This window comes from Penicillium riverlandense (genome assembly GCF_028828495.1).
Source record: "Penicillium riverlandense strain IBT 135883 chromosome Unknown utg000001l_segment0_segment0, whole genome shotgun sequence".
NCBI classification, from domain to species: Eukaryota; Fungi; Ascomycota; class Eurotiomycetes; order Eurotiales; family Aspergillaceae; genus Penicillium; species Penicillium riverlandense.
This window is the reverse complement of record NW_026643194.1, coordinates 852,330-864,563: the sequence shown is the minus strand read 5'-3', so window position 1 is coordinate 864,563 and position 12,234 is coordinate 852,330. Positions and strand designations below refer to the sequence as shown.

Here is a 12,234-nt window from a genome sequence, read left to right as displayed (position 1 = left end):
GAGTAAGGAACCATCGCCGCTTTATGCTCTGTCGAAGGTTCACAGGGACTAGGCTTATTACAAGCCCAGACCACATACAAAATAGTTGGGGAATCTGTTGGGGAATAAGAAGTGGCATTCAGGGGTGTATGGACATGTAGGTCCCTGTCGCAGATGACAACTAAGCAATGCTAGTACATACAGATTGATCAAGGCTAAGAGACTAAACAGTTGGGCGAGGTATGTTTGTAATGTCATATGCGTGGGAACAGAAAGAAAAACCAAAAGAGAGATAACTCTTGTCCGAGAGAAAACCCGCTCCTCATCTGAACATCCATCCCACCAAACCACCAACCATATGCATCCTCTCCCTTTCTGTCTAGTTATTGTTCGACCCATTCAGAATGCGCAGAATAGACAGGAACAAATTCAGCACATCCAGATACAGCGAGATGGCCGCCGCAATCTCCTCCTCGACATGGTAATGCCGCATGACGAGCTGCGTGTCCACGAGGATATACCCCGAGAACACCAGTGCACCGACGACACCATACGCAATCTCAACACCGCTGTTAAAGGGCATGAACATGGCGACGAAGCCAAAGAGGATCATGAACCACAACGCGCCAAAGAGGTAGGGCATCCAGTTCGTGAAGTCGTACTTTGTCTGGCACGCGAAGAGGGTCAAAGCAACAAAGATACCCAACGTCAGAACGAGGGCTTGCACGACAACCCTTGCATCGTAGAAGGAGGTCACCACGCTGATAGAGTAGGCTTCTAGCACGGTGAATCCCGTCAAGAAGAGGAGGTTGGCCGGGTAGGACTTGCGCTTCCAGTAAGTTGCTAGCATGAAACCCAGCGCGCCGAAGATGGAGATGATCATGAGCCAGAAGTTGGACTGGATCCAGGTGCGATAGGTGGTGTTAAAGAAAGAGATGGAGCTGAGGACCGTGGTGAGGAGGATTTGCGCGGTTCTGGAGAGGTGGGTGTTAGTTTAGGGTGATCTTGTTCATGGTTTTGAGAAGTCATGTCTGGATGTTATGAGAGAGGCTATGTTCTTACAAGATCGAGTACACCTTCCGCACGAACTGCATTCGGATATCAATAGTAGCCTCCGCCACCATCCCGCCAAACTATACAAGACACATGTCAGCTTCATCTACAACTTCAAGAGCTCAACACTCTTCAGACAAGAAGACGTACCTTGAAATCATCCGGGACATTGTCCCCTTCGCTGCGCGGTTCCGTTGCAAAGTCATCCCCAGCCTGGTACGAAGGCGGTGCCTGGGTGTACGGGTGATCCTCGAAGGAGTCCCGCTGAGGAGCGGGCTCGTAGCGGGTATTCGCTGCCATGGTTGTTCGCAGGCCGCCTAGTATCTAATCGATGAGGGATGGTGTTGGAGCAGAATTGATGAGGGAAAGAGATGATGGGGCGAGGCTGACAGGAAGCAAAGAAGATGCAACGATGATGAGGCGCGGATGACAGGCTGACTTGGGGCCATGTGACGTTGCCCGGGCGTCACGTGGTTCTCCTCCACACTCGATAAGATAACAGATGTATACATTTGTTTTGGAATAACAGAATTGATTGTGGTTGGCAATATTTATTGACAGAATTAATTAAGCCATCTATGTATATGAACTCCTATTATCAGAGACCGGCCCAGGCTACTCTGCATGTTGATCGTGATAGGTATTATCCGCCGTAAGCCCCGAGTCCTCATCAGTCAGGACATCTATTTCCTCGTCTTCATCACTAGTATCATCGGCGGTGCGAGGTAAGTCGTTCATGGTAGGACTCGAGAAGTAACTTGGAAGACGGCGTCGCTGGAAGTCCTGAGCGTGCGCAGAGGCGAGGGCCGTACCGACACGGACGATACCAGCCGACGGACGACGGTGACGTGCTCGAAGACTCGACCCAGATGGCGCGCCGTGCTCGACGTCGTCAGGGGGCATGAATGGTGTGGCTGGGATAGGCTGTTCCCGGAGCTGCACATCTTCAGGAGAGTCGCCGCCGTCCACGGCTGGAGTGGCTCTGAAAGAGGCCTCGTACGGAAGGGGTACATCTCGCGAGGCGCGGAACAGAAGCACATTCGTGCAATGCTCGTTCTCGACACGGAAGATGGACCAGATGCCGCGGCGGCAGACTTCGGTGAAAGAGACCACAAAGCTGAGCACGGCGGAGTGCTGGATTTCAAGGGTGAAAATGGCGTAGAAGATCCAGTTGAAGCGAACGACCACATTGATCACCATGGCTGCGTAGTAGATCCACGCTTTGCGAAATGCGAGGACCTCACGGAGCAGCGGGTGCTTGGAATACGGGTTACCCAAACTCCAGTCCATGATCAGGTCCCACACGGAGGTGTAAACGGAGTTGAGGAGAGCGAAAGTGATGAACGAGGCCTGGTATCGCGTATCGCGGTCGATGCGATACATGCTCAAGGTGGCGTAGTAGAGGACACCGAATATGTACTTGCCCAGATTGAGAAGATGCGGGAACGCGTTCTTGGTGTCCAGGTATCGACGAATACACTGGAAAGCGCGCCATACTGAGGGGAGGCAGGTGAAAAATCCCAGCAGTCGAGAGTGCGAGGAGTTGCATTGAGATGGGCTATTCCAGTGTGCTGAATAAAGGCAGAAGAAAAGCGCAATATTCTATAATGGAGTCAGTATTTTCCTGGCTCAAAGAAAGAGTGGAGTCATACCCCCATCGCATAGGTCTGAGAGCAGTACATGTCCCCAAGGAAGAAATCACGGAATTCAACTGGGTAAATCCCGGCAAGCAAAAGGCGCCACTGCATGGGTCAGTCACGATAGTCAGAGTCAAACAGAAGGGCTGCATACATTCGAAAAAGCCCACCACTTTCGACTCCGATGATAAAGTATACGAGCCGGCAAGAAGATAACAATGAGCGTGGTGCCAATAAGCACGACAGGCCAGTAGATATACATGGCATTAATCCATGAGAAGTTGAGCCACATGAAGAGGCCCATCAAGCAAAAGAAAAAGGAAGGAATCTGCCGGCCATATTAGAACACCAAATTTTGTTGTCCCGTCAAGATGCTTACCTCTAGCAACTGACGCGACTCCAGTGTGTGTCTGGTATCATATTCAAAAACAAATGCGTAGTTGATCTTCGACTTCGTCCAAATCATGCAATCGACGCAGAAGAGAAAGACGTGAAACGTAATAAGGAAATACCCACCGTAAATCTTTTATCATCAGCTGTGGACTTGATAGATAAGGAAGGTACTGACCTGAAGCAAATAGCTGGTGCGGTCATGAATCTCAAGATCGCCAGAATGTAAATGCTGAGCAGCATATACCAGCCCCTGGATAGCGAACAATGCCCCGGCCATCAACATCAGTCCTGCGCGGAACGTGCTAGGAGAATAGTCTCCGGATTTCGTGATTTTGTGTCGAAGCTTCGATACCGCGATCTTGCGATTGCCTCGCTCGAAATAGCGGGCATACAAGTCTTCGGCAGTGACCATCAAACTCTCAAGCGCCTCACTCTGAACGAATGACGCCTTATTGATCCTCTCTGACATGTATCGAAGAGGGGGCCTGGCATTAACTGCTTTGTCGTACTTCTTGTTGATTTTCCGAAAGGCGGTCCGATTCAAGTAAGCATATCCCTTCAAGAGCTCCACTCCGCGGTAAAATTCTTGCAAGGCATGCTTGAGCTTCTTTTTGGCTGTGCGGTAGGACACCTCGTGGCTCTGCGGGTCATGTCGAGTAAAGTCCCTGCGGTTGACAATGAAATCGTGATCCCGCCCCTGCAACCCTGGGGTTGCCATCTCCGCCAAAGCTTCAGAGTTCTTGCCAAATCGGGGTTTTCCTGTCAGGGTACCTTTGAGACGATCGTTGAATTTTCCTAATCCGTTGGGCCGTGGCTGCATCTCAGCCTCATCATCCTTGGCGGCTCGTTTGGCAGCCATGAATTCTTGAATCCGCTGATCCCGCATGATATGCAACTGGTGGCGAAGAAGCTGTAGGCGCTCCAATGCTTCCTCCTCCTTCATCACATAAAAAGAATCAACCTTGGATAGCTCGCTATCCAGAAATGCAAAGAACTCATCTTGTCGCTTTTCCACGTCGGGGTGGTAATTGGACTGTGTTCGCTTGCCCGGAGATGCTCCCTCTGCGTTGGAAAAGACACGGCGGAGAAGGGTGGATGCGCGATTCCCCGATTCACTTTTGTTCGAAGCGCCGCCTTCTGGGCTGTTGAAGGACTGCTGCTGCGCCAACGACGGCCTTTGCTCGGCAGACTCATCGCGCGCCGGCAGATCTCCAAACGTAGCGCGTCTGGGCAAGATCGGTGCCGGCGTTTTCACCCTATTGGAGAGGCCGGCGTCGTCTTCCGGAGGTACATACTCCTCCTGCGGGTCCATAGCAGGGTCTGGGAGCTCAAAGGATTCGGCATCCGACCCTTGCCCGCGGAGGGGTGGCGTCGCGATGATACTCCCATAGCTTCGGTTCCCCACGTGTGGTGAGGGACGCGACTTGGGTGTCCGCAACGGCTGTCTTTCGGCTTGTGGGCTCGGCGTGGAACGAGAGTTGATTTTCGACCGGTGCCGGTTGAGAGGCTTACCCAAATTGGATGACGTGAGGTTGTCGGGACGGGGGCTCCCTGGGAGGAAGGGGTTGGTGCTCCGAGGGTCGGGGTATAAGGACTGCGCTGGGCTTTTTGCAGGGCGCGTGTGATGGCCTTGACTTTCTTCTTGCCGGTCTAGATGCGGGGGGTGTCACGGTTGGCGACCACGTCCGAAAGCTTGAGAGTGCGGTGCACGGAGTGAAAAGCGTACCTTGTAGTCCAGATACTTGGCCCGCCATTCGGGAACGAGATCCTGCTCTAGCTCTCTGTACGGAGAGTTGGGTCAGCCAGCGGAATGTTTATTTGAGGAGGAGCAACCAACTTGGCGAATTTCATCGTGGGCCAGCAGCTTCACGGCATGATCTCCAAGAACAATCGGACGAGCTGGACGGAGGTAGGTGGACTGGACCGGAGGAAAAAAAGAAGAGAGCGATCCCCGCGCGGTCGGAGAATAATAGTCGAAGGGCAGCAGGATGTGGGGGAGGATGCAGCAAACGGGGACAGAACAGGAAAAAAAGAAAGATAGAAACCGGATAGAAAATTAGTGGTTGTACCAGTACCTTTAGCCGCCACCAAAGTCATTCCCTGGTAGCCGGTACTTGCCGTACGGATCGAAGCAATCAAACCTTTCCTACGAGCACGTGCTGCCCTGATCTCATGGCTGGCTGGCCTGAGGCATTCAAGCATGTCGAGTTAGCCTCACCTTCTTCCAACGACAACAACCCTCCCATGGACTCACTCCCTACGGTATGTTATTACACTACAATCACCCACGTTTGCCACGCCGCAGTCTCGATTGCAATACCGGCGTGTTCACACACCCGCCGTTTGAGCCCGCAACTCCCCGATCGTGCGTGATCTGCATCTGGACTGGAATGTAGGAATGTGTTCTCGTCGGCGATGACGGGTCTGCGAAAGCAGCCCTGTCGGACTTTTCCCGGACTCCCGGACAATTATTTTGTACTACAGTCTGCATCATCTACGTCATCACCAAGCAGGTCCATCAAGGGATTGTTCTCATTGTCCTGTCCCGGTACATACAGGGAACACTGGAGAAAATATTTCTCATCAAAAAAGCAGGTCATTTATCCATGCCTCGCATTTACCAGCCGCGGCGCTCCTGGCGCTCATGGCGGCCGTAGCGCTGAGGGTCGTACTGGTCCGCACCGTGGCCCTGGACGTAGTGCTCATCGTACATGTGCTCAGCGTTGCGCTTGGCGTGCTCGCGGGCCTTGAGGCGGTCAACCTCATCCATGCCCTTGGTCTCGGCCAGCTTGTCGACCTCGGCACCGACCAGGCCGGCGATGGCCTCCTTGGCGAAGGAGTGGCTGACGGGCTTGCCTGGAGCAGGGGGTATTAGCGATGATTGACGAGGATCTGTGGTGATAGGGATGTATTGTATACATACCCTCCTTGCGCTGGTGGTCCTCCCAGAGCTTCATGCCTTCGAACGAGGCGGCGCCGGCGATGAGCTCGTGCGAGAAGTGACTCTCGTGCTGCTCTCCTCCGTACACCTGACGGTGAAGCATCGTCGGATTCGCCTGCATCGATCATCAGTATCTTGCATATGTGTACCTGTGCATGCTGCAGGGGGGGCAGGGACATGCAGAGCGATACTTACCCCAGCCGAAAACCATTGTGAATATGAGAAGAGGGTGATTGAAAAGTGGTGAGATAGAGAGGTATGAAGAGAGTCGAGTGATGAAGAAAGAATGAACACCGAGGGGCGAGGAAGGGGATCTTATAGGCAGCGCAAGCAAGCAACCACTGACGACGGAAGACTCCAGAAAACACCCCTCCTCCATCTCGTCAGGAGCTCTCTGTCTCAGCCGGGTCCCACTGGCCCTGAGTGTTTGTTGATAGGCGCCAGCGGCCCACTCCATAGGGCAGCCGGGACCACGGCTCGCAGGGCTGCATCGGTATTTGGCCCTCGTTAGTGGCGCAGATCGTATGGGTGGCTAGGGTATGTATCCGAGCTGAGCGAAGGGCATGGCCATTGCCCATTCACAGGGTTCCCCGTGGGTGAGAGTGGCGCCCTCCGTATCACCCGGTGGCGCGTAATAGGGCATGGTGGGGACCTAACTATACACAGTAGGTACCGTTGTGAGGACCGTGTTGAAACACAAACTATTATTATTGCCGTTGGTCGACACTAAAATCATACAAAGCCCGAAGAGCCCGGCGAAATACGATCTACTAGCGGTATTGCCGATGTACATTGCATAATAATCACCCCGCCAAGAAACCCAAGCTTCCTCTCCGAGGCTTGTCCTTTCTGCCTTATGGGCGATCCGGCCGGCCCCGACATGGGGTTTAGGATGTCTTTGCAGTGTGTCAATAGGGGCAAGCGGCGGTGAGAATTGGAGCATATAGCGGATTTCCAGCATAAGCAAATTGAAGCCGCTATTGATCTGTTTTTGCTCTTAGGATCCTATTACGTACTTTCATGTGTGCCGTCGGTGTGGCTGAGTGGGGTTGGTTGCGTATTCACCAGCCACACTAATACGACGCGACGGGAGAAAGCACGGAGTACATGGAGTACATATGGAGTACATCGACAGACCCCGTCCTAGTGGCCGTGGAAAGTCAATTGATGTATTCTACGTCCCCAAATGCAGGCCAAAAGCATCCCCAAAGAAAATCATGTCTTTGAGTGATATACTTCGCACCTAGGTCGCTGGAAGTATATAGATGAAGCCCACCAGTTCCTAGGCCAGCATGAAACAATTCGATGTCATGATTCCACTCGAAACGCTATCCTTAATGGCCTAACCGATGTTCCGGCCACTGTTGATCGCGCCAGGCAGCCATGATACCGCGACCATACCAGCCCTAATACCAATCCACAGTCTTCGTCAGCCCCTCCATCAGCTGCGCCACACCGCGGCGGTCCTTCGGTCCAGCTCCATTATTATTACTATTATTATTATTATTGCTCCCCAAATAGACCAAGTGTACAGCCACCACCACAACATGCCCACCAAATCACCCCTCCAATCCGACTTCCCCTCCGCCCTCACCCTCACCATCACCAACCCACCCAGCCCTGCCCAGACCCCAGCGCCGAACATCCTACTCCTCCTCCACGGCCTCGGCGACACCGCCGCGGGATTCACATCGTTCGCTCGCGCGCTCCACCTCCCCGAGACAACGATCGTCACCGTGCAAGCGCCCGCCCCGCTCCCCTTCGACCTGGGCGGCTTCCACTGGGGCGACGATGTCTCCTTCGACTCGTCGACGGGGGCGCTAGACATGGACGCCGGGTTTGCGCGCGCCACGGCATTACTAGTTGATGATGTCGTGCGCGACACATTGATGGGTAAATGCGGCTACCGGGCAAGGGAGATCATGGTGCTTGGGCTCGGGCAGGGCGGGATGGTTGGGTTAGCACTTGCGCGGGCATTGGGGAAGACAGCACGGGAAGAAATGGGCGGGGTGGTTTCCATTGGGGCACCGTTCGCGCTGTCTGGTGAGACAGGTGGCGCGAAGAATCGGACCCCTGTGTTGCTCGTTGCGGGACGGGATTCACTGGTGGTTTCGGATTCTGCTGTGCGCAGGACGAAAGAGGTGTTTGAGTTTGTTGAGTTGAGTCGGTATGCGAGGAAAGGCGATGGCATGCCGTCGAATCGTGATGAGATGCTGCCCGTCATGCAGTTCTTTGCACGCAGGCTGCGCAGTCGGCAGGGTGTGCCGGAGGGCAGTGTGGAAATCGGTTGAGAGTGATATAGCCATCCATCTGTGGCATGTACGTTACTAGATATATATACAGGACTAATAATAATCACTGGACTCGAGGCGCATTAATCGAATCCGCACAGTTAAACTACTTCCACGCCTTGGACCTCACTGTCCAAACCCCTCTGTTTCTTACCACTGCTGGTTAGCGCATTGGATCTTCGTGAGTTTGGCATATATGAAGAATTCATCCATTGAAATAACTTGACTCGTTATAGCTATCTCATCCTAACATGTTCAATCTCCCTCTCACACCTCTCAGCTTCGATACCATGCCTCAAAGGCATCGGCTCACAGACACTGTGAGTAGTACGCATTTCCGTACTTGCAAGTGCCAGAGGCACAGCAGGTCGGTCCAGTCCAACCGATGCCACCGCATTGGCCATAAAGAGCAGAGCACTAGTTACGATCAAAATCAATTTCTCGTCCACAGGCACAACATGTAGAGAATCAACTTACACTGCCAGTAGAAGAGCCGCCAGAAGAGGTGGTAGTAGTGGTAGTTTTAGTTGTTGTTGTAGTAGTAGTGCCACCACCAGGCGAAGATCCACCCGACGAAACGGTAATAGAAGAAGAGCCGCTGCTCTCATAGCCCTCAGTGACCAAGATCTGATAGTTGAATGCACCCATATTCATGCCCAGAGCAGCCCAGGCATTGAAGTGGTTAGCGGTTGTGACGGTACCGCTGGATCGCTTGCTCTGACGGATCGACCAGTACTGGTTGAAGGTGGCCGTGCCGGTGATTGAGGGCTGGTTGACCTGTAGACACATTAAGAACAGAGTTATTTGCAGAAGGACTATGGCAATCACTAACCTGTTGGTGAGTGTAGATATCGTACGTTCCACCGTCACTTGTAACAGTGCCCATGTGAGTCATGCTAGAGCCCGGGTTGTAGCTTCCGTAGCTTTCCATGATGTAGTACTCAACCAGGGGGCTAGTGGTCCAGCCATAGACGGCCAGATAGGCATTTCCACTTGGACTGAAGGTTCCGGAAAACGAGATGTCCCTAGGGAGGTGCGCGCATGCATGTTAATGAGCTTGTTCATGTAGGCCTTTTGGGTCTACTTACTGAGCACTGCCGGGATTCCAGCCTTTTCCACAGGTAAAGTCGCCGCCGTTGGCGTTGGACCAAGTGACGCTGTATTCACCACCAGCACCATTGGTGTAATCAACAGTGCCAGCTCCATTGGTCCAGAAGGAATAGTAGTAGCCGTTGTTAGTGCCGGTCTGGCTGGTAGTGATCGTCTGACGCTTAGACAAATCACTAGACATGTCACTAGGAAGGGCCAGGGCTACTAGGATAGTAGAGAGGCCAATGGCCATGGCAGAAAAGGAGACCATGTTGGTTATTGATGATAGTAAGGCAATCAGAAATGGAAGAGGGAGTTGTTGATCTGTTGACCATCGAGGATTCTGCAAGAGGCGATCGTCTACCTTTATTCCTCCTTCGACCATATCGCCGGCAATATGGAAGTTCCCCAGATTTTGCCAGCGGCTAATACTTCAAGCCCAATTCCAGGACCCCTCTGCAGGCGACAAGTAATCTGACGAGAGCCACTGTCAATACGATCATCAGGCTGGATGAAGATGTAATTGCCAGCATTTTAGCCTATGGCTAAAAGAGAAAAGTCTCCCAAACAACGCATTACTTGGCTAGAGTTCAGGCAGGTCGGGCCGAAGCTTACTCAAACAGGTAAAGTTCTGTTTTCTTTTTGAACTCATTAGCTTTATACTCGAAACATTGAAGTGTTACTCCCAACGTCAGATATTCTATAGGTATCTCCTGGTCATCGTTCAATTTTAGCCCTCTTTGTCCCGAGGAGTATGTCATAGTGTTATTCTGAACCCACTTATATTGAGGCAAATAAATCATCCCAGAACTTAATAACAATACTATACTCTTCCCCGCAAATACCCCTGTCCTAGTCAGCGATCATTAAGGGAAAAACTTCCGAGGAACGGAGCTCTGCAGAAGTTGTGCAAAAGGATAAGCATAGAGTTCCGTGACGAATGCGGGGCAATCGAGACATTATTGGCTAGTGCCACACCACCCTTGGTGGGCTAACAATATCCTATCTTACTCGATGTTAACATTTCCTGCTGACGGTCAACCTTCTGTCTACTTCGAACAGTGGCGTATATTGTGTGGAATACCCGTGTCCTAATGAAGAGATGAAACAGATTTAGCCTATGCTGATGCCAATTGTGAGGATTACGCCACACACGTACTATCCAACCAAGCCGAAAAGACCATTATGACGAAGCTCTATAGCTTCGTCATGCGTGTAGCCACTCACTATATGTAGCGTACTGATCGCTCCTAGCCTGCACTTCTGACTAGTAAGAGCAGCAACTCTTATTAGCCTGTTAAGTTAATCTCCAAGCCTAAAGAAAGCACACCACGTCATTAGTCCGTAAATTCTTAAACTGCCAGGCCTTTTTAAGCCTAAACACCCTGGATATCTGGAAGCTGAGCGAGACTAATCTTAGGCTACGGCTACTGAAACCTAAATGGGACAATAGATCAGTTGAGAGGTAGGTAATACCTTAATCAGGGCATATACTTAGCCTTCATTAAAGTACAGGCCATATCTTGCTTCTTCGCATTAGCACACGGTAACTGGGATAAGAGTATTCTGCAACAGATATGGCTACTTAGCATTCTTCATAATATGTAGTTCCGCAACAAAATATACGGTCATCCACAAAACGACCTTACGTTGAACTTTATATGGTAGGAAATAGTAAAAAAGAGAGAAATAAACCAATAGCTTCGTCGACTTTTAATTAAAAGGAAATATTTCTATAATTTCGTAGGGGTTGCATTTAAATGATGTTGTCGAACGTGGTAGTGACTGGAACAGTGTTAAATAACGGCGTGATATTCAATGGACTTCATAATCGTGTCTCGATATTTGGGAAAGTCTACTCTAAAAGAAGGCTAATGCTGCCGCCCCGGAACACGTATCTAATGATTGTTGAGGATGTGATCCAAAATACGCTGTACTTTCCCGGCCTCACTCTCCAAATCCCATTGCGCGCCCTGTGGCAACCCCCTTGGTGCCCAATTGAGAACACACTGGTTCACATCGTCGTACCTATAAACGCGCATCTTCAGTCCGACAGCAGCTATTCCATAGACGGGGGTGCGATCTGCAGGTCGACGTCTGCCGTGGGTGTCGCACAAGTATTGGTCTAACTGGTCGACAGCGTCCCGCCAAACAGAATCCTGACTCTCAGATCCGGCCCTCTTACACTGCACAATGAGAAATTTGCTTGCATTGGCCGCATTTCCACGGTACTGAAATGTGTGCAGATCAGAAAAGCCGTACTGGCCGCTCTGGGCTGTATGTCGGTCTTGGGGACGCGTGATGTATCCCTGCGCAATAGGGAACTGTAGCCCTAGAATTGCATTCCAAACCCCGTACAAAGTCGACTCAGGGTCTCCTGGTCGAATGCGCGCAATTTCTCGGCTGATAGCGTGGTAGTTGGTGTACTAATAGCAGTTAGTGACTTATGCATAAGGTGATTGATATTTTCTGGCTCACATTGGTCATGATGAAGGACACAATCAAGGAAGAGGAAAAAGATCGCTCGATTCAACTAGCTAGGCATCTAGTAACAGAAACAATCAACATGGGGAGAAGAGAGAAGAAAAGAGCAACAGGAAGGGGTGCAGTCTAATATATAGGTGCAGACAAAGAAAGACAAACCCAAAGACGGAGTTTGCCTGTCTGTATGTGAGGTCAGTCCTTGAAATAACAGAAGCTCTAATCTTAAATAGATATTACCTTACGTATAGACATCGTACTCTACTTCGGCACCATTGATTTATTACTGCCTACAGCCCTTACCCTGAGCCCTCATTCCCAATTCGACAACCCGGCATTGAAAGCGAATATGGAGGTCGAGTGACCTCAT

At 51.3% G+C, this 12,234-nt stretch overlaps 6 protein-coding genes across 6 annotated transcripts; 1 reads left to right on the top strand and 5 right to left on the bottom strand.

Annotated features, from left to right (window-relative positions):
• Window positions 1–358: 358 nt before the first annotated feature.
• On the bottom strand, window positions 359–1,332 carry N7474_000357 (Bax inhibitor-1 family protein; the record flags this gene model as incomplete). The annotated part of the gene is made up of 3 exons (XM_057191772.1): window positions 359–953; window positions 1,042–1,112; window positions 1,183–1,332. The coding sequence occupies 3 exons, from the start codon at window positions 1,330–1,332 to the stop codon at window positions 359–361; spliced, it is 816 nt and encodes a 271-aa protein (XP_057056725.1).
• Window positions 1,333–1,647: 315 nt separating this feature from the next.
• Window positions 1,648–4,842, bottom strand: N7474_000356 (SPX and EXS domain-containing protein; the record flags this gene model as incomplete). The annotated part of the gene is made up of 7 exons (XM_057191771.1): window positions 1,648–2,634; window positions 2,685–2,774; window positions 2,824–2,997; window positions 3,049–3,192; window positions 3,238–4,503; window positions 4,575–4,712; window positions 4,789–4,842. Coding segments are annotated over 7 exons (2,853 nt in total), but the record flags the coding sequence as incomplete, so codon positions are not given.
• Window positions 4,843–5,679: 837 nt separating this feature from the next.
• On the bottom strand, window positions 5,680–6,106 carry N7474_000355 (DUF3759 domain-containing protein; the record flags this gene model as incomplete). Its single annotated transcript, XM_057191770.1, has 2 exons — window positions 5,680–5,918; window positions 5,986–6,106. The coding sequence occupies 2 exons, from the start codon at window positions 6,104–6,106 to the stop codon at window positions 5,680–5,682; spliced, it is 360 nt and encodes a 119-aa protein (XP_057056723.1).
• Window positions 6,107–7,550: 1,444 nt separating this feature from the next.
• Window positions 7,551–8,294, top strand: N7474_000354 (alpha/beta hydrolase; the record flags this gene model as incomplete). The annotated part of the gene is made up of 1 exon (XM_057191769.1): window positions 7,551–8,294. The coding sequence occupies one exon, from the start codon at window positions 7,551–7,553 to the stop codon at window positions 8,292–8,294; it is 744 nt and encodes a 247-aa protein (XP_057056722.1).
• A 309-nt stretch (window positions 8,295–8,603) lies between these two features.
• N7474_000353 (uncharacterized protein) lies at window positions 8,604–9,654 on the bottom strand (the record flags this gene model as incomplete). The annotated part of the gene is made up of 4 exons (XM_057191768.1): window positions 8,604–8,711; window positions 8,772–9,071; window positions 9,127–9,319; window positions 9,383–9,654. 4 exons carry the CDS (start codon window positions 9,652–9,654, stop codon window positions 8,604–8,606), a joined length of 873 nt encoding a protein of 290 aa, XP_057056721.1.
• Window positions 9,655–11,281: 1,627 nt separating this feature from the next.
• Window positions 11,282–11,870, bottom strand: N7474_000352 (uncharacterized protein; the record flags this gene model as incomplete). The annotated part of the gene is made up of 2 exons (XM_057191767.1): window positions 11,282–11,809; window positions 11,862–11,870. 2 exons carry the CDS (start codon window positions 11,868–11,870, stop codon window positions 11,282–11,284), a joined length of 537 nt encoding a protein of 178 aa, XP_057056720.1.
• Between the last annotated feature and the right edge of the window lie 364 nt (window positions 11,871–12,234).